Source organism: Limanda limanda, chromosome 1 (assembly GCF_963576545.1).
Source record: "Limanda limanda chromosome 1, fLimLim1.1, whole genome shotgun sequence".
Lineage (NCBI taxonomy): Eukaryota > Metazoa > Chordata > Actinopteri > Pleuronectiformes > Pleuronectidae > Limanda > Limanda limanda.
This window is the reverse complement of record NC_083636.1, coordinates 18,714,852-18,733,332: the sequence shown is the minus strand read 5'-3', so window position 1 is coordinate 18,733,332 and position 18,481 is coordinate 18,714,852. Positions and strand designations below refer to the sequence as shown.

The 18,481-nt window shown below is 45.4% G+C and overlaps 1 protein-coding gene across 1 annotated transcript; it reads left to right on the top strand.

Moving 5' to 3' along the window:
• The first annotated feature begins 223 nt into the window (after positions 1 to 223).
• On the top strand, positions 224 to 16,565 carry gnai1 (guanine nucleotide binding protein (G protein), alpha inhibiting activity polypeptide 1). The gene is made up of 9 exons (XM_061076379.1): positions 224 to 720; positions 8,563 to 8,605; positions 9,788 to 9,929; positions 10,337 to 10,494; positions 12,967 to 13,095; positions 14,124 to 14,253; positions 14,372 to 14,525; positions 14,658 to 14,880; positions 15,386 to 16,565. The coding sequence occupies exons 1-8, from the start codon at positions 603 to 605 to the stop codon at positions 14,846 to 14,848; spliced, it is 1,065 nt and encodes a 354-aa protein (XP_060932362.1). The 5' UTR covers positions 224 to 602; the 3' UTR covers positions 14,849 to 14,880; positions 15,386 to 16,565.
• The last annotated feature ends 1,916 nt before the right edge of the window (positions 16,566 to 18,481 follow it).

The window sequence follows — 18,481 nt, the reverse complement described above, 5'->3', positions numbered from 1 at the left end:
ACTGTAATTTGTGAATATGGGCCATACAAAAACAATTCAAATTGTTCCAATAAAAAGCATTTGATTTGATAATGTTGCCAAGCGCTGAGGACTCTACAATCACAGACGTGTTGACTGTTAGTATTAGACTTGAGGAAGTAGAGACTTTTGTTTTGAAGGATGGCTCCGGAAGTGGGCGCCCCTCGGAGCTCAGCTTCTCTCCAGCCCCGGGCACGAGCAGCGGGCACGAGCAGCAGTCACCGCCGCAGCGAATGGAGGCGACCGGGCGCGAGAGAGACACATCCCCGCGGACACACACTCGGACCGAACCAGGATTTTACGCCTTTTTTTATTATTATTAAGAAACCCGACATTTTCCATCGTGAGGAAGAAACAACGCATACTTATAATTTTTTAAATTTTTTTTTTTAAAGAAAAATAAAAGTCGCATCGCTTCCCCTTTTTCTATTTTTTTTATTTTTTCTCCTCCTCCTGACGAACAGGGCGTGTGGAGCGGGTGAAGCAGATTTCGAACCCGTTTCCCGCAGATGTCGGTGTAACCCCCGAGTCCGTGTGTGTTAGTGTTTGAATTCACCACCACCTGGAATCGAACGGTGTCGAGGATGGGCTGCACGCTGAGCACCGAGGACAAGGCGGCGGTGGAGAGGAGCAAGATGATCGACCGGAACCTGCGGGACGACGGGGAGAAGGCGGCCCGGGAGGTCAAGCTGCTGCTGCTGGGTGAGGAGGTGCTGGAGGGAAGGGGTGGAGGTGGAGGAGGGAAGGGGTGGAGGTGCTGGTACTGGTGGTGGAGGGGCCCGGGAGGTCAAGCTGCTGCTGCTGGGTGAGGAGGTGCTGGAGGGAAGGGGTGGAGGTGGAGGTGCTGGTGCTGGGGGTGGAGGTGGTGGAGGGGCCCGGGAGGTCAAGCTGCTGCTGCTGGGTGAGAAGAGGGAGGGAAGGGGTGGTGGTGGAGGAGGTGTCGGTGCTGGTGGTACTGATGATGCTGGTGGAGGTGACCGGGGCAGGAGGAGAACTTCTCCCCGGCGGAGGTGCGAGCTGAGCGGACACACAGGGAGGAGAAGTTACCCCCTCCTCCTCCTCCTCCTCCTCCTCCTCCAAGCCCCGTGGTACTATCGGTTAATCGACGCCTTGAGTTTCAATTCCGCATCTCTAGCACACACACACACACACACACACACACACACACACACACACACACACACACACACACACACACTTCGTGCTAGGTCCATCTGTCAACAGCCTTTAACTGTCCCCCCCCCCCTCCCTAAAACCCTTAACTTAACATTAATCCGTTTCACTGGGATTCACACACATGGCAAGTTCATTTCTCGTTTTGCTTGCTCCTCTTCTCTGCGGTGGGCATCACGTCCATTCAGCCATTCAGCCTTTTGTTTCACTAAGTCCCTCAACACAATGGCACCTTTCCTCTGTGTGGAGGCAGTGAAAACAGCACCCCCCCCCTCCCTCCCAGTTCATCAGGGGCCCCAACTTTTGCTGAGTCCAGGCATTTTCAGAGGTATTTAAAGGTTCAATCACTGTTTTTTAAAATGTTGAGACCAAGAATTCTCTCAGGCTCAACTTTTCACAACAGCCGATATGTCGATAATTATCGTGAAACAACGATGAGGTGACGATTCCTCGATTTAAATGTGACACACGGGAGGAGAAGCCCCCGTGTTACCGTCGGTTAATGGTCAATGGTAAATTGGTTTTCTGAATTCTGAAGACCATCTCTAGTTGGAAGTTTGGCCGTAGTTTGTTACGTGATTTTCTGACGTCCACAGAATTGATAACTTACGCTCCGAAACACTAGCCATTAAGCCAGTCAGCAGTTTGGATCACGACTAATCGTTGCTGTTTGTTGGGTAAAATGAACAAAAACGTAAATACGTTTAATTCCCGCTTCCATGAACACAATCTGCATCTGAGTCCAGTAGATTTTTATCGTCCGTGGTAGGGAAGTCTACAACTCCCACGACCCCACGCTGATTCATAACGTCATCAAACCAGGTCTCAGGTCATCGTTGTGATTGAGAGACCCCCTAGCTGCCAAAGTTACACAATGTGCGTTCAGAGACTTCTTAGTTGAGTTAATGTTGTGGTTTTAAACTTGTTTTATCGCCCGGCCCGTCTCCTTGTATGTTATGTTAAGTAGAATCTTGCTCAACAACTGATTCATGTTGTTCTGAAAAGGGGCTGGAATGACAGGAAATGACAGTAATGTGGTGGTTAAATGATGGAGTGTGGTGTGCATGAGCAGGAAATAGCAGCCGTTTAAACCAAATTGGCACCAAAACAAATAGCCAAGCAGCTGTCTGACGTTATACACTGATGTGGATATGGATGCGTCATGACCCTCCCGGCAATTGCCAATTTTGCCTGACCTTTTATCTGTAACTTTCAGATCCTCTTTAAATCCCGGCGGTAGCGTCAGAATCCGCTGAACAAAGGCTATTTGTGCATTGATGAATCACAAATCTACCTTGAGGACACATCACGTCTTTATTAGAATATTTAGTCATGTTCCCGGCACACTGTGACGTATCTGTACGTGCTGTCGCGTCAATCTCTCGCCTTCAGAATCCAGCTAATGTGCAAAATTGACGGTTTACTTGTGCATGTGGAGAAACACTGTTATCCTTGTAAATAGAGACCATAGGTGAAGAACTTTTCCATCAGCCCTTCAGGTGGCTGTGCTTTGGGGAAATGTTGACATGCACACACACACAGTATGTGGGTTACCAGGACACAAACGCTGAAGCCAATATCAATAGCAGGCAAACACCCGACAGAAGGCCCAGTGGAGGAGCTGCTAGAGGCCTTTTGTGGACAGACTTGTAAGCCCGAGCAAGATAAACAAGATGTCCTTACTTATTTAAAACAACCCAGCTCCACATTTGCTTCTCTTGGTGTTATTGTTCTCGGAAAATGGCACAATCGTTGCATTTCAAGGGCGTAAAATGGCATTTTTGAGACGTCAGTATTGCCTTGTTTCAACATGAACGTGCATATTTTCTTGTTAAAGGTAGACTACATTCCACAGGTGCTTGGGAGGCCAGGTCGGGCTTGTTGATTGAAAGCGAGCGTGTTGGGTCAAGTTTCTGCTCTGCTGCTGCAGGCTGGAATAAGAGTTTTTATCAGCAGGCACGTAGCAGTAGTTCACCCGTGCTGTTTCTGGTCGGAAAGCTGTTTTTTGTTGTGAAAGCCGCGTGCCAGGCCGTGTGGGCCCCCCCCCACACGTGGCTGTTCCTGGCACAACAACATGCCACTTGGGTACGATCCATTCAGTGTGGTCGCTCTTCAGGTTACCGCCACAAGTGACACACAGACGGGCCAGAGACGCCAGGAGAAAGGAGAAGAGGGCCCTGTAAGATGACACTCCCGACGAGTGCAGCATTAAAAATGAAACGGCTCCACAGCAGAGAGCCGAGGGGCCTTTGTTACAGCGGCTTGAGTTGTTTATCCTGCTGATTGGTCGCTGGGAAGATACTGTTTCAGAGTTGTTGATTCACGGTGCACTTCTGGAGTACAGTAGACTCTCCTCTAAAGATTAAAAAGTCAACAAAGTGTGTCTTGATAGGACGGCGCTGGCAGTCCTGTAGAAGTGTGTTGTAAGCTGCTGAACAGAGTCTCTTGTGTATCTACCAAATTTGTATTGATACAGAAAATTTGCACCGATTAGGGCTGTCATGTTTAATCAAAGTTTGAACATTCATTCGATCGTGAGGGACAAGTTGAATGAAATCATTCATCTTGCTTCAAAAAACGATTTTGCCTGGAAAGAAGATAAGGATCTCTGTGAGTCAAGTCCAAACCTGCCGGCAGCCTCAGGTTCCTTTTGTCTTTCTGTAGAAGAACCGAACTCGTTTCTCATTTAGCGCTCCATCTTTATTTGGCTCTCCTTTTTCCCTTTCATCTCCTGGACCCAATTATCCTACTATTCATATCTACATGCTAAAATAGATTACAATTTCCTCAGCCCAATTACTCCTTCTATAGCTGTCGTGTAACAGTGGGAAGATTCTATTAATAATGTTCCAGCCTTTGTCTAACTTTTGTCATTGTTCTCTCTCGAACATTTCCCATATTTAAGAAATTATGTGACCAGAACGACGGTGTTCCAGTTCTAGAAGACCCTGACAATAAAAAGTACTTTAATTGTCGCTGGATGCATTATTAGTAAAGTCAAGTCTGAGCCATTACATGTGTGAAAAAACAATCTCCCACAGATCTGCCAGCTAGCAGATTGATCGCTGTGATTTCACACGGTCGTTTCCCCTGCTGGGCAGAAACCGCTCGGCGTATCCTGGAGTTCTTCATGAGTGACTCATACTAAAATCCTGCAAGAGGACGAGGGAAAAGAAAAGAGGAATTAATCTGTGAGAGGGGCTTTTATTCATAAAAGAAAGAATGACTTGCAGAGAATGCAAAAGAGGAAGAGGGACGTATGTGACTGAGAGTGAAAGACTTAAGATAAGGGGAATGGTGTTGGCGTCATGTGGCATCACTAATGTGGTTAGCACATTGTGCCAAACTTCATAAGTCCTCCTTCAGTCCTTGGAGTTCTCTGCAAACTGTGGACGGGCTGGGCCAGCAGCATGTCCCCCACACAAACCCCCAACACATGCAAAGTTCTCTCCATGCCAGGGATTTGACCTCAAAGCCGACATGACGTACAACCTACTGAAGGAAAAAAAGAGAAAGTGAAATTGTGGTTGCTATGCAGGGATCTATTTCAGATTTTCCAGGTGAATTAGCAGAGCTGTATTGTTAATCTATGAAAGGAAGATTGGTATCCATTTATCACATTAGATATTCACTGCTGCTGGTTTAAATCATTCCTCGCTGCCTTCGTACCCAGAGGAAGATCAACCAGAGGGAGTTCCGAGAGGGAAGATGCGTTTGCGGTTTGCAGATGGAAAATGCGCTGTAATCAGTGGGGAGGAGGAGAAGGAGGAGAAGAATGAACCTCCATTTTCACTGCAATGGTTTGCTGAGATATTCCTAAAATAGTTTGAACCACCAGAAACAGAAACCAGCTGTTCCAGTGGTTTGGAAGCTGTGGAGCTGTCCTGGGGTGGGCGTATCAAAGCTTAGGGCGTGTAACATGACTCTGCATGAGGAGCAATAGGTTAGGCCTGTGTTTCCATGTCTCCCTGAAAGCTCTACGTGTGTGTACGTGTGTGTACGTGTGTGTACGTGTGTGTACGTGTGTGTACGTGTGTGTGTGTGAAAGTCAAAATCAAGACACCTCTTGTGTTTTTGCAGCGTCCAACACTTACAGTTTTTCCCCACTGGCCCACTTGGCTAGAAGAGCAGAGTTTAACCGGCCCCCTGCGTGTTTTCACTAGCTCGGCAGCCCAAGAATGAAAATAACCTTTTTCACCATAATTTAATAATTATAGGGGCCGCATCTTGCAACACTTGCGGTCAAAATACATTTCAGTCATTTCCTTACGCTATGGGACATTAGGAATAATTTTACATAATCAGAGAGCAGAGTACATTACTGTACATCGTTAGGATGTCATCATCATTATTGTTATGGCGAGGACCCTTTTATGTTGAATTCCTGTTTTGAGGTGTAAAAACCTGCTGGAAATCTCAGGAAACTTTGGCAGATCAGCAGAGTTGTGATTGTTCTGAACTTTAATTTATCGTCAACATATCACTCCGATGATGTATTGTGAATCCTCGTCTGCTCTGCTCCTCGAGAAGAGAGACCTTCTGGCCCTGAGCCGCCGGCCCATCGGCTCCGTCCGACCCTGTTTTGTATTCCTCAGGCCTCGAGGCTTTGACAGGAGCCACACCCTGAAGATATACCTGGTGTTAAGAGGACGCTTACATAAACACGTAGCTCACATCTCATTGATTATGATGAGGGTCAGGCCTTGAATTCATAATATCTGTCCAGCCATAACCACTGAAATGCTCAGAATGAGTAAACACGCTCTCGTGGATGTTTTTGGTTTTTATAAACTGTGTCTGTGAACAGATGTGGCAAAAACCTGTCTCTGACACAATTTGGTTTTGATGTTTTTCGCAATTATATGTTAGTGTTATGATTCATCAGACATCACTGTGGATTTTCGCTTCTTGACGCAAATTGCTCAAAAGTATTTCTCAACAGCTCAAACTCATCTGAATCATCCGTTTGGTTAAATATGAGGAACTTCCATTTCTGATTCTGTGCGAATGATAAAGATCCGGACACTGGCATTTTAGGGAAGTTGTGTTTGACGGCCAAATATAGAAAAATACAATAAAAATAACTATTAAAAAAGTAAAAAAAACTATTATCTGATTTATGAAGATGGGGCTGCAGATATTCACATACAGATGTTTTGTTTTCTCCATCTGATAAAAGCTAAATGATCAGCAATCAAAACAAGACTTATTAAAATAATAGCATTTATTTTTTGCTGCTCAGAGATTATTCAGACAAAACCAAAATTGTCTCTCAAAAAAAGTGGTAGAAACCCCTCAGAGACAAAGGAGAAGTCACATTATTAGAAGTCAGATAAAAGTTTCTCCTATCATTTTTAAAGGAGGTTACTTTGGATTGGACGTGAGCTCATAGTCTCAAAGTTGGTTTTCCTGAGTCCCACTTCGAGACGCACTGTGTCAGAATGCGAAGCGTCTCTGGCGTCTTGAATTGGGCCGAGGGCTGCGTCTGTGGCAGCTCGCCCCCCCCCACCCCCCGGCTGTACCCAGCGAGCTACATCTGCCACTGTCTGTGTGGCGAGTTCCACAGGGATTTGCACAGCTGAGTGTTTAGCCTGGGAGCCCAGGGAGCTGCCACTCTACACACACACACACACACACAGTCACACACACACACACACACACACACACACACACACACACACACACACACACACACACACACACACACACACACAGTCACACACACACACACACACAACATCCCCTCCCTCCAGGCCACTCCAGCACCCGAGTGGTGACACGTAATTAAAATAATGTGTCCTCAGGTGGATCTCATCCAATTATACTGAAGGTGAAGTGCCAGCGCTGCACTATCAGCATGCAGGGCAAGTTTGTGGGAATCCAGACGTGCACACAGCTGTGGAATGCATAGATATATTTATTTATTCAATCTTTCTGGGTTAAATTTGTATTTATAGTTACTTTCAGCATGAGTTGCCCTGTAACAGAAATGCAGCGTTGCCATGTTCTTTTAGTTTTTGCAGCATCAAGAAACGGGGGGTGGTGGGGATTTATTATGCAAGAACAAGCCATCTTGTCTCTGCTGACAGTGTCACAGGGTAAAAGATTCCGTTTGGTGTCATGATGTGATTCCAGTTTCCCCGTATTCTGCGGCTAGGGGCCGGGGGGGTGTTTACTGGGGGAATGACCACTCTGAAGGGGTTTGGTAAATCGTCCCTAGTGGCAACGTCACGCCACTGACAGCCGGCTGGTTGCCTCCCTTATAAGTCGCCTCTGATGTGAGGGCGCTGGGTGCACATTAGTAGATGTGGTGTTTATTGTCGGGCACGTCACAGTCGGATCAATGTGCTTTATAAGGACATCACAGGGTGCCGTGGTCGGGAAGGGGGGGAGTGACGATTTAAGTGAAAGGGCAACTTCCTAGTGAGCGGCTACGAGGGCATCAAATACAGTCGAGGAAAAAGAGCAGCAGATGCATAATACATAGTGCTCTCTGTGGAAGCCAGCATGTCACACACACACACACACACACACACACACACACACACACACACACACACACACACACACACACGCAACCACAAAGCCTCCTCAGGTGACTGTGGCCTCACACTAGAGATGTCCTGGATATAACGAGAGCCGTTGCCATGGTGCGGTGACGTTTGAGAGATCCGCGAAAGCAAAAAGCCGAGCCGACGGTCATGATTCCCTTCATGCTCTCCTTCCCCCCCGACCCGTCCTCTCCTCCTGCTCTTTTCATCAAAGCACCGTCTCGTTGGTCGACTCCTCGGCCGTCAATCTGATCAGTCGCCGGCGCTCCGAGAGCCTTCGCCATCCTGAGGTGACACCGCCGCGTTTCTCGGCACTTTAACAGCCCCCCCCCCTCCACCTCCGATGATAATAATCCGTTTTACTGCTAAGTCACATGCCGCGCTACGGCCAGGAGCCTCGACCAGAGACAGCGTGATGCGAAGCCGCTGCTGATAACATTCCACACACGGTTTTCTGCTTATATAACGTGAGATTGAGACACAGAGGAGTGAAGCAGGCACGGTCACAGAGCAGTCAGCTGACCGAGCTGGTATTACTACTAATCAGTATATTAGACTAGAAATCCCTGGAGCACCGGCCTCACCAGAACTGTAATAACTCCTTTTAACTTTAAAACACACTCGCACACTCACACACACGCACGTTTCTCAGTTCTGCTGAGATGAAGTGGTTTCATTGTCATGGTTCCTCGTCCTATACTTTCGGCCACACTTCTGTTCTTGTTGACTTATGGGTTAAAACATTTTGCCTGTTGCAGGAGTAAATGAATTTGAAGTATTTACAGTCTAATAATTGCCTTTTTTCCTTTGTCTTTTCCAGGTGCTGGTGAATCGGGGAAAAGTACAATTGTCAAGCAGATGAAGTGAGTCGCGTCTAATTCTTTGTCACACAGAAAAACAATCAGAACAAACCTTGTTTATTTCTGTCTTCTTCCAGCGTGTCAATGACTTTTGCAATCAGATATTGTTTTCACAGAGCGTTTTTTTATTATCCACAACACAAACAGTGTCAAAACACCACTCGTGCTCTCGTAGCATCTCCCTCTGGATAATGATATGCTCCGTGAAACACAGCACAAACAGGTGCCTAATGTTAATGGACCATGAAGAAGACAGAAGCAGAATACATGACTCCATCCCATCATACATACAAAGTGTGTGTGCTACATATACCAGTAGACACACACATGTTGGAGACATGGCTTTTTTTAAGCAGCTGCTCTTCTGTGATATTATTCTCCTTTTTGTTCTTCACCTGTTGTGAAAGAGCTGAAGGCAGCACATCTAGGAATGTTATTTTCCTCCTCTTAACCTGTTTTTCTTTTATAAATCAGAAGAAATATTTCAAATCTGCCTCCTTTTAAGGGAATTATTTACTTTAGAGTTCATACTTATTGACACATAATACAGAACTTGGCTGATGGGGATTGTTAGGGACCAGTAAGGATAATAGGGAGTAAATCGATGACGTTTTCAAACCCCTATGAACAAGAAATTTAATTGAGGCTTTATATTATACAGCTTAACCATAAACTTTATTATAAATAACTATAAATGAAAAGAAACACAAATAAGAGCACTTCCCACTTCTTTCTCCTCACTTCTTTGTCATTCTCCAAGTAAATTTGCTAAATGGCTGGAATCCGACATTATTTTAGATTGTGTGCATTCAGCTGATGTTTTTCTTCTGAGAAACAAAATGAATCCTCCTACACGTAAGTCTTGCTTCATTACTGTGAAGAAGACTCTCTTGTCTTTAACACAGATGATTGAGGCCCTTGACGCTCTGTGTGAAAGGAGCTTCTTTTCTCTGGATGACCACATTCTAAAGCGTCCAGAAACCAAGTGCACGGAGATTAGAGACACTGTGGCCTGACAATAATTCTGCAGACGTTCCATTGAGCATGTCAGGTCAGAGTACTGAAAGAGATATTAAAATAAGAGCCGTGGAGAAAAGGAAGTCACGGAAGAAGACGTTTTATTGTACAGTGCAGAAAAAGTAATAGATTCCTGACCCTGTTTTTTTCCACCCTCTCTTTCTGCAGGATCATCCACGAGGCGGGCTACTCAGAAGAGGAGTGTAAGCAGTACAAGGCCGTGGTTTACAGCAACACAATCCAGTCCATCATCGCCATCATCAGAGCCATGGGCCGCCTCAAGATCGACTTTGGCGACGTGGCGAGAGCTGTGAGTGACAGAGCGAGGGATGTAATTCAGTTTAAAGTCAATTTGTGGCGTTGAAAAAACAAGTGTTTGCAAACACTTGATTCTCAGGAAAAAGGCTCATGGGGAAAGTAAATCTTAGGTTTGATTGTAGTCACGAATTCAGAGGTTGTTGATAAGTCATTTAAAGTGTATTTTTATTGTGTTCAATTCCAAGGAAATGCTTTGACGCCTTGTTGTTATTGAGAAAGGTCCCGACTTGCCCTCGCATATGCACAAGAACAAATAAGTCTTGTCTCTGAAAGGATCTGACAACCCTGCGACTGGTATTTTAGCTCTGAAGCGGATTAGGATGAACGATAAGGGTGGTGTAATTACTTAGATTGTCACTCATGTTGATATTGACTCCACCTTTTTTTCACCATTGCCAGGACGATGCCCGGCAGCTGTTTGTGCTCGCTGGCTCGGCCGAGGAAGGCTTCATGACGGCAGAGCTCGCTGGCGTCATCAAACGTCTCTGGAAGGACGGAGGCGTTCAGGCCTGCTTCAGCCGCTCCCGCGAATATCAGCTCAACGACTCGGCAGCATAGTGAGTCACACACAGACACACACACAGACATCTAAGGACACGGGTGCATCGGGATTTTAACACCTACACACTTTGTAAATTCTGTCAATTACTTTTAATTGTGGATTGTAAATAAAGGTGGAAGACATGACAGCTCCTCCCCTGGTGGCAAGCTGCAGTATAGGTCATTAACCCTGCCTCCTCTATGTTAGTGGATGTGACATGGACCAAACAAAAAATTCAAAATACACTTTTCTGTCATTTTAGTTTAAGTGTTCATGTTTCCAGTGAGTTTGGTTTTAATTAGTTATTTGAGCAGGCGTATCGGTGGGACCTCCGCCCGCCACACGTCCCAGCCTCTGGCCGTGCTCAGAAAACAGAGAGCTGCAGCGTCATGCTTCTGTCTGGACTTTCAGACTGTCAATATTTGTCCTCCTCTGCCAGCCCTGAAGAGCGGCGGCGGCCGGAGAGAATAAAGAATCTTTGACCTCGCACCTCAGCGCAGGAACATTTGCTTAAAAAGTGAAAGAGAAATCCCCCAATCACAGAAACAAGATCCTCCACACTGTTACTTTTCTCGCCCGGCTTATACCGTGTATATTGTGCAAGAGCCCTTGGCATCAAAATGAGTGATATCATCACAAGGCAGCTCCTGAGCTCCATGGGGAGAAAAGCCTTTTCGTCTGTTCTGTTACAGAAGAACAAACATCAGCGCTGACGACACGCGCCGAGAGAACCGCAGTTGTTGGTCATTTTTCTAATTGGTTCCTCTAATCCTGCTGTCCAGAGGCTTTTCATGAACAAAAAACACTATTGTTAAAGCTTTTTTTTTTTTTTTTCTTTCTTCACTTAATACCCTGGAAGACAAACAACAGGCTTGTTTGCTGGAAGGAGAGATTACTGGTGTTTGTCTGGTAGAAAGTAGAGGTCACTAATCTTTCTCCCTTCCTCAGAAGTAAACTTGAGGTCGGGTCGCGGGAGTGTGAAGGCTCATGTGTGATCCTGTGTTTATGTATAATCACTAAATATTAGGTAAATCTGGACCCAGATATACAAAAATACTCATGGAATAAAAATCAGAACTCATTCTGACATATTCAAATTGTCGGTTCATCAGATCCAAACCCAAAGAAAGTTTAGTTTCATATCATAAAAAGACGAATAAGGTGAAACTATTCATTTAAGAAGCTAGAACCAGTTTGTTTTTCACATTGGATTAAAAAATAAATGAAAGTGTGACGTCAAGAGGAATTCCCAAAAATGTAATTGCTAGAATTTAGTTGATTCAGTTGCCTAATGTCATTCAATTCACTTTAAAGCGATTTTAAGAAAAATGTTTCAAGTCACATTATCAGTTTGATAATTGAAGAACAAACTATGCTCATCAGGTGATTGTAGTTTTCCAGTGAAAGTCCGTTCAGAAAAAACATTTTTCTTAGATTTTTGTAATAGCACCACCATGAGCAAAAAAGAGTAAATGTTGTTTTGCTGTGTGGAAGTTTAGGGGACTTTCATGGAACAGTGGTTTCAGTAGGAGGAATAGAAGAAAGCCTAGAATCCACTTTAAGTGCCAAGGCCCAACAAATTGTCCACGACTAATGGCTTTTTTCAAAAAGATGAAATCAGTTTCAAAGGTCAAAAGAACGCCCTCTCTCAGAATGTTAAAGAAAGTTTAAAAACAAATCCTGAATCTGCTCCTTTGAGTAATCCTGCTGACAAACACCATCCCTCCTATTCCTCTTTATTCCCATTCACGAGCAGAACAATGTGGAACAGCACCCTGGACAGACGGTTTATCCATTAAACTGCAAACACATTCACACTTTCACGTAGGAAGTTTCCACTTCAGCTGCGTTTCCTTCGAACCCAGGAAGGAACCTGAAGGGAATCCACTGTACGCAGACAAAACAACAGTTCAGTCCCATCTCAGTGAAAAGAGCAGGAGCTGTTTGCTCGGTGCCATCACGTCTAAATTTAACTAGGAACAGTCCTGTATTTTATGTCTTAAATGTGTTTCCAGGTTATAGACTGTATCTAAAGATGAACGACTAAAAAGTCAAAGTCAAAGAAAGATGTTTTCTATCATCCCACTGATGTTCATTATTCAATGCAATCAATACAAGGTGAAACGTCATGATTGAGAGCTGTGACTGACTCGTGATTAGCTGTGTTGATGGGAACTTGCTGTCACGGCTCAATCCCAAAATATTGCAAAATAACGTTGAAAGAAATCCTCTAATTTCACAACATGAAGTCATTTTCCACTCAAATATTGTTCCAACAGGAAAGTTTGAATCACGACTTGTTTCCAATCTGAAAGGATCTAACCTGAGTAGGTTGAACGCACTTGCCCTCGATGCTTCTGACACAGTTTCTCCCACTCGTTTCCCTCCTGCTCCCTCTCACCTCCTTTGATTCTCTTCTCCATTCTTCTCTCTCTTCCTTTCTTTTCCCTCCTCTTCCTCCTTGTCCATCTCCTCCTCCTCCTCGCAGCTACTTGAACGATCTGGACAGGATATCCCAGGCCACCTACATCCCAACCCAGCAGGATGTCCTGAGGACCCGAGTCAAAACCACAGGCATTGTGGAGACGCACTTCACGTTCAAGGACCTGCACTTCAAGTGAGAATTTACTTCACTTGAACAATCACATCAAACTGTGGGGTTTTTTTTACACGATGGCTTAATTAAGTTTCCTTCCTGTTACTGACTCACCGGCTCCAATTGTAATTCCCTTTGTTGCATGTGCAGCTGTGGGTTGCGACACAGTGTGTGATGGTGTCGTGAGCAGCAGCAGCGATGACTCAGGCCGTTCAGACACAACGTGGGGGCAGGAGGCTCCATGATGTCATGTTTGTCACATCGACATTGAAATTCATTCACGGCCGGAAGACAGAATCCCACTGTTTGTTGGTTACATAATCACAGCAAGGGGTTTCTCCTGGCCGAAACTCAGGTGGGCGTGGTTCTGAGCCCGGGGCAGACACCCGGGGGGGCAGACACTGCTCTGCTGCCCCGGGGCAAAGTCCGCGGCTCCGGGGAACGGACCCAAGGACCCGGGTTTTGACTTACACAGTCATAATAATGCACAATTATTGTCACTGTGTATTTCAGCTTTCAACTCACTAACTCTCCAGCTGTGAGGGTAATCAAAGAGAACTGATCTTCTCAGCCAGGATGTTGATCTTTTAAATGAGTCAGATGATTGATTTTGTTTCGAGCCGCTTTTGAGTGACAAAATAATAAATGATTTATTTTCCTTGACAATCTTCCTTTATGCTCTTGTTATCTGAGCTTAAATTCTTGAATTGCGAGGTTGTGTGAGGATCAGCAAATCGCCCACATCTGTTCCTCTTAGTGGAGCAAAGAGGAAATACAGTGTAAAAGCTCAAAGTTTGCTCCTCTTCCTCTTCAACGGTTACAGTCATTGTGGTCTTGGACATTAACTGGACAGATCAATATTCTCTCCATCGCAAAGACAAAGCTTTGTTGTTTTCTTTCCCCTTCATCACGTCTCGTCATCAGTGAGACCAGTGACTCTTCCACACATTAGTTTTTGCCTTTGGTTTCCACAAACACTGCTCATATTGTCTTGTATGTTCTGTGGGATTCACTCAAGCGGTGACACAGTTTTTCTCTCTGTCGCCCAGAATGTTTGACGTTGGCGGTCAGCGATCGGAGAGGAAGAAGTGGATCCACTGCTTCGAGGGCGTGACCGCCATCATCTTCTGCGTGGCCCTCAGCGACTACGACCTGGTGCTGGCCGAGGACGAGGAGATGGTGAGTCAGACCTGGAGGAAAGATAGTATCTGCTTGATTGGTCATAGATGGAGTCTTCTCAGTGTTCGTGAATCAGCGTGCAGCACAATGACCGACGTCGTCTTCCTTCTTCCCTCAGAACCGAATGCACGAGAGTATGAAGCTGTTCGACAGCATCTGCAACAACAAGTGGTTCACAGACACCTCCATCATCCTCTTCCTCAACAAGAAGGACCTGTTCGAGGAGAAGATCAAGAAGAGTCCTCTCACCATCTGCTACCCAGAGTATGCAGGTGAGACTGGCAGCATTTGAATGTCTTGAAAAAAGCTTATCAAAATGCCACCAGGGGGCGTGTTCAAGATGATTTGGCTCAACTTTAAATACAATCTTATGATTTTGACCTCCCGCTATTCGTCTTTTCCAGGCTCCAACACGTATGAGGAAGCCGCCGCCTACATCCAGTGCCAGTTCGAGGACCTGAACAAGCGGAAGGACACCAAGGAGATTTACACCCACTTCACCTGCGCCACAGACACCAAGAATGTGCAGTTTGTCTTTGACGCCGTCACCGACGTGATCATCAAGAACAACCTGAAAGACTGTGGTCTCTTCTGAGGACAATGACCACAAAGACCCTTTTTTTCTTGGTAAGGAACTCTCCTCCTCCTCATCTTCTTCTTCTTCATCCCCCCCCCGCCACGCCCTTTGCGACTGGCTCACATGCTGCGGACGTGTGTGGCTCAGCGTCACGGATGAGAACACACGTCAGGAAAATGACTGAAGGCGTGTTCCCTGTAGCATCGGGATGCGGTGGGAGTTGCTAAGGAAACAGAGGGAACCCGGTTTTAAATGTCTGCCTCCAATCTGGCGTTTCCTCTTGTCAAAATGTGTTTAACAAGCTAGTGTTGAATCCTTCAGAATCACAGAGGAGCTGGAGTTGACCACGGACATGCAGGCTAATCGGTCCTAATCAAAACTCATAACTTAATCACTGAATCGTTGGAAACAGTGCCATCTTTTATTAGGGGCCTAAATAGATGTTATGCCTCATTTAGATGTTTGTGAAATGTTAGCGACGAGGTTGAGCTCTGCAGAGCAAGCCCTCCCTCCTCTTTCCCCCCCCTCCCTTCACGTCTCTCTCTGTGTCCTCAGGCGGTGGAGCCAGCTTATTGTGCATCTTTGGTGGGGAAGATGAGACGAGTCGGGAGGATCAGTCACGGACCAGTGCTGTACTATACGCCACTTTTAACAGCTTTATTTATGTTTTTGTCTTGGAACATTTTTGAACTAGCCATTGAAATTTGTGTAGGATGTTTGTATCTTTGTAAAAGCGTCACGGCAGATTCTCGCACAATTTCCACTCGTTTTTTTTTGTTTCTTCTGCCGCTGTCTCTGGAAAAGGAAACTTTGCTATTGGTGGACATTCTTCTTTTCTTCCTTACCTTCAACCGAAAGGGAAGAGAAGAGGTACAACTTTGAGTCCAGTTTGTTGGTACCTGTGCCTTCGCATGCTTTTCACTGCGGTCGTAATCCTAATGCTTGTTCTGTTGCCTGCTGACTTGTTCTGAACATAAAGAGGTAAACTGTTTTCATACGTTAGTGTCCCTGCTATCTTCTATGTGCACACCACTGAGCTATCAGGAGGAGGAGGAGGATTTCCCTCTGGTCTAAACAGGTACATGGGTCGTCATAGTGACCAACATGTAGCCTCCACAATCCACTAACCCCCACGCCCCCCCAGGCCTCACTGGCCGATCCACACAGTACAATACTGAGATGTACATTGTGACCCCACAGATTTGGGGTTCAGGTTTTTAAACGGTGTATAAAAACATCCCTTCTTCCCAACCATTCAGAAAACGGCTCGTCGAGGCGCTGGGCTTATAATACGCTCACGTGTTTTAAAGTACAAAGACCAGAGTTGGCACATTTTACTGTATATTTTAATGTATTCAGAGGAGGTCTCTGGTGGTGAGGAGGGGGGAAAAAACTGAACCACCGGAAAGATTGTTGTAAAGGTGAGGACGCGGTCGGACGCCGTTCTTGGATCTCATCCAGCTGCAGTGAGTAGAGGGCGGGGGGGGTCGCTGTTTGAGGATCCGTGAAGAAGGCGATGATTAATTATGAGGTGACGGGAATAAAGAAGGTCAAGGGAAAGCTGGTCTGTGATTTTTAGATCAGCACTACTTTGCCAAGAGGTGTGACACGGTCCTGGATCTGTTCATATAAAGAAACTGCCACAACTGTCGATGTATGTGTATGTTCTCCGCAGAAGGAGGATCTTTGTAGACTCATCTCCCTTATTTTGCTAATAAAAACCAATTACAAACCACGTGGAGTTGCTCTGTCCTTTCACACATGTATCAACGGCTGCTGAAGCATTTCAAACGAGCTGGTATGATGGATATATTCAATCTGTTGACTGTTGCTTCTAAATGTCCTGCTCCACTGAAGCATTAATATATCAAACTGTAAGTGAATCCGTTAATGGCCTTTGTGTTGACGTGGTCGGACGCCGCCGCCCATCACCTGCTTCCCATCCCCTCAGCGTGCGCCCTATACATCGTGTGCATCTGTTATGAATGGAGAGGCCTTGTTATCTCCATGTCAGCAGTTACACACACGGTGCCGTGAGTTCGTCACACCGCCTCCATCACATTGATATTCCTGTGTGGCCTTTTACAGGCTGCGTTACCTGCTGTCGCGCTCGATGCAGACGTTTGTTCAGATGAACATTGATCAGCCTGAACTCTGGCCGCAGCTAAAAGACCGACGTGTTCACTGATGCATAGAAGCCGCCTTAATCCTGTTTTCCTATTGGCTCGTGACTAATGTAAAGCACTGATAAGGTTGTCTCCACAGGCTGATGTCTGACTTGTATAAATACCGATGGAAAAACAGCTGATTTTTTACGTCACAGCCTCCAATTCATTAGGAGTTGTGTAAATGACCCCATGCTAAATATACATCCGATATTCACTCTCCTTTTTCCTCCGTTTTGGTCTCCACCAATCCCCTGAGGGAAATATCTGGTTCTTTCTGCTAAATATTCCCCTGTGTTCACCTGCTTGTTGCTACGACATTTAATTCAAGAAATATGGTCAACCAACTATAAATATCATCTACAATCAACCAAATTATTTAAGTCACAATCCCTGAAAACACAACGAAATGAGTTAAAAGATGGTAAAATTCGCCCATGAGAACTACCTGATTTGACGTGTACTTTAACATGCAGCCTACTGATGACCTATACCTCAGCCATCCATCAGGGGGCACTCTACATTGTTTTGGCCTCATTTTGGTGGAGCTGTCATGTCGTCCATGTTTGTTTACACCCCTTAAAATCAACGTTAGTAGAACAAAGAATCTAGATTCCACAGAGCGAGCTGCTATTAACTTGACGTTAGCTGAAAGCGATGCACCAGTTTCCCCAGTGGAGGAAGAGATATTGACAATAATTCAGCTCCATGTGGCCCAGTAATGTCCTGCAGGCCCAGGTTAGAAACTGAACTAAGACGAGTCTCTACAGGTAAGTTATTTACATTCTTTCTCCCTGCTGTGCTCCCTGTGTCAGCTCATTGTGTTAACAGGCTGTGTACTAAGGAAAATCTGCTGTTTCTGTGATTCTTGCTCAATTTCATCAACACATGATGCAGTTTTGGGGCATTTTGTTCAATTTGCGTGAACCCGCTGCAAATAGGAATCGATATGACCCTGAATACAACACTACACTTCAGCATGCAGCTCACATACAGTAGCACCGGGTGGAGAAGCTACATAAAGTGTGTGTGTGTGTGTGTGTGAGTCCCCAGTTTGCAAACACCCATTAGCTGCTGTTCACACCAGGTTAATTGAGGCCACAGCAGCAGAACCTCGATTTATTTTCCCCTAAGTTACATAGTCTTGTCATAAAGGAAGTTTCAGAATATTGTATTTAAAAAAATAATATATTTGGGCCTGTTGCCATTTGAACAAAACAGGGACGTTTACACACACACATGCACCCTGGTGATTTGCATGTGTGCTGACGCTCGCCTGTGCAGCGGTGGAATGGATCAAAGTACATTTATTGTATTACTGTATTAATTGTGTATTCACCTGAAAGTTGTCTAGCCATCGTTCCGACCTTGGTGTGAGTCAGAAGATTGAACAGACAAAGAGGCTGTGAACAGAATGTGTTGTATTTATGTGTTTAAACAACTCTGACACCCCTTTACAATAGTTATCACAAAACAACGAAGAACA

What these genes read in the sequence shown, in the direction of transcription:
- gnai1 (XM_061076379.1), top strand. Translation starts at nt 603, where the DNA reads ATGGGCTGCACGCTGAGCACCGAGGACAAGGCGGCGGTGGAGAGGAGC. An exon ending in TTCAAGGACCTGCACTTCAA is followed by an intron (nt 13,096 to 14,123) that starts GTGAGAATTTAC and finishes TCTGTCGCCCAG; the next exon opens with AATGTTTGACGTTGGCGGTC. An exon ending in CTGCTACCCAGAGTATGCAG is followed by an intron (nt 14,526 to 14,657) that starts GTGAGACTGGCA and finishes CGTCTTTTCCAG; the next exon opens with GCTCCAACACGTATGAGGAA.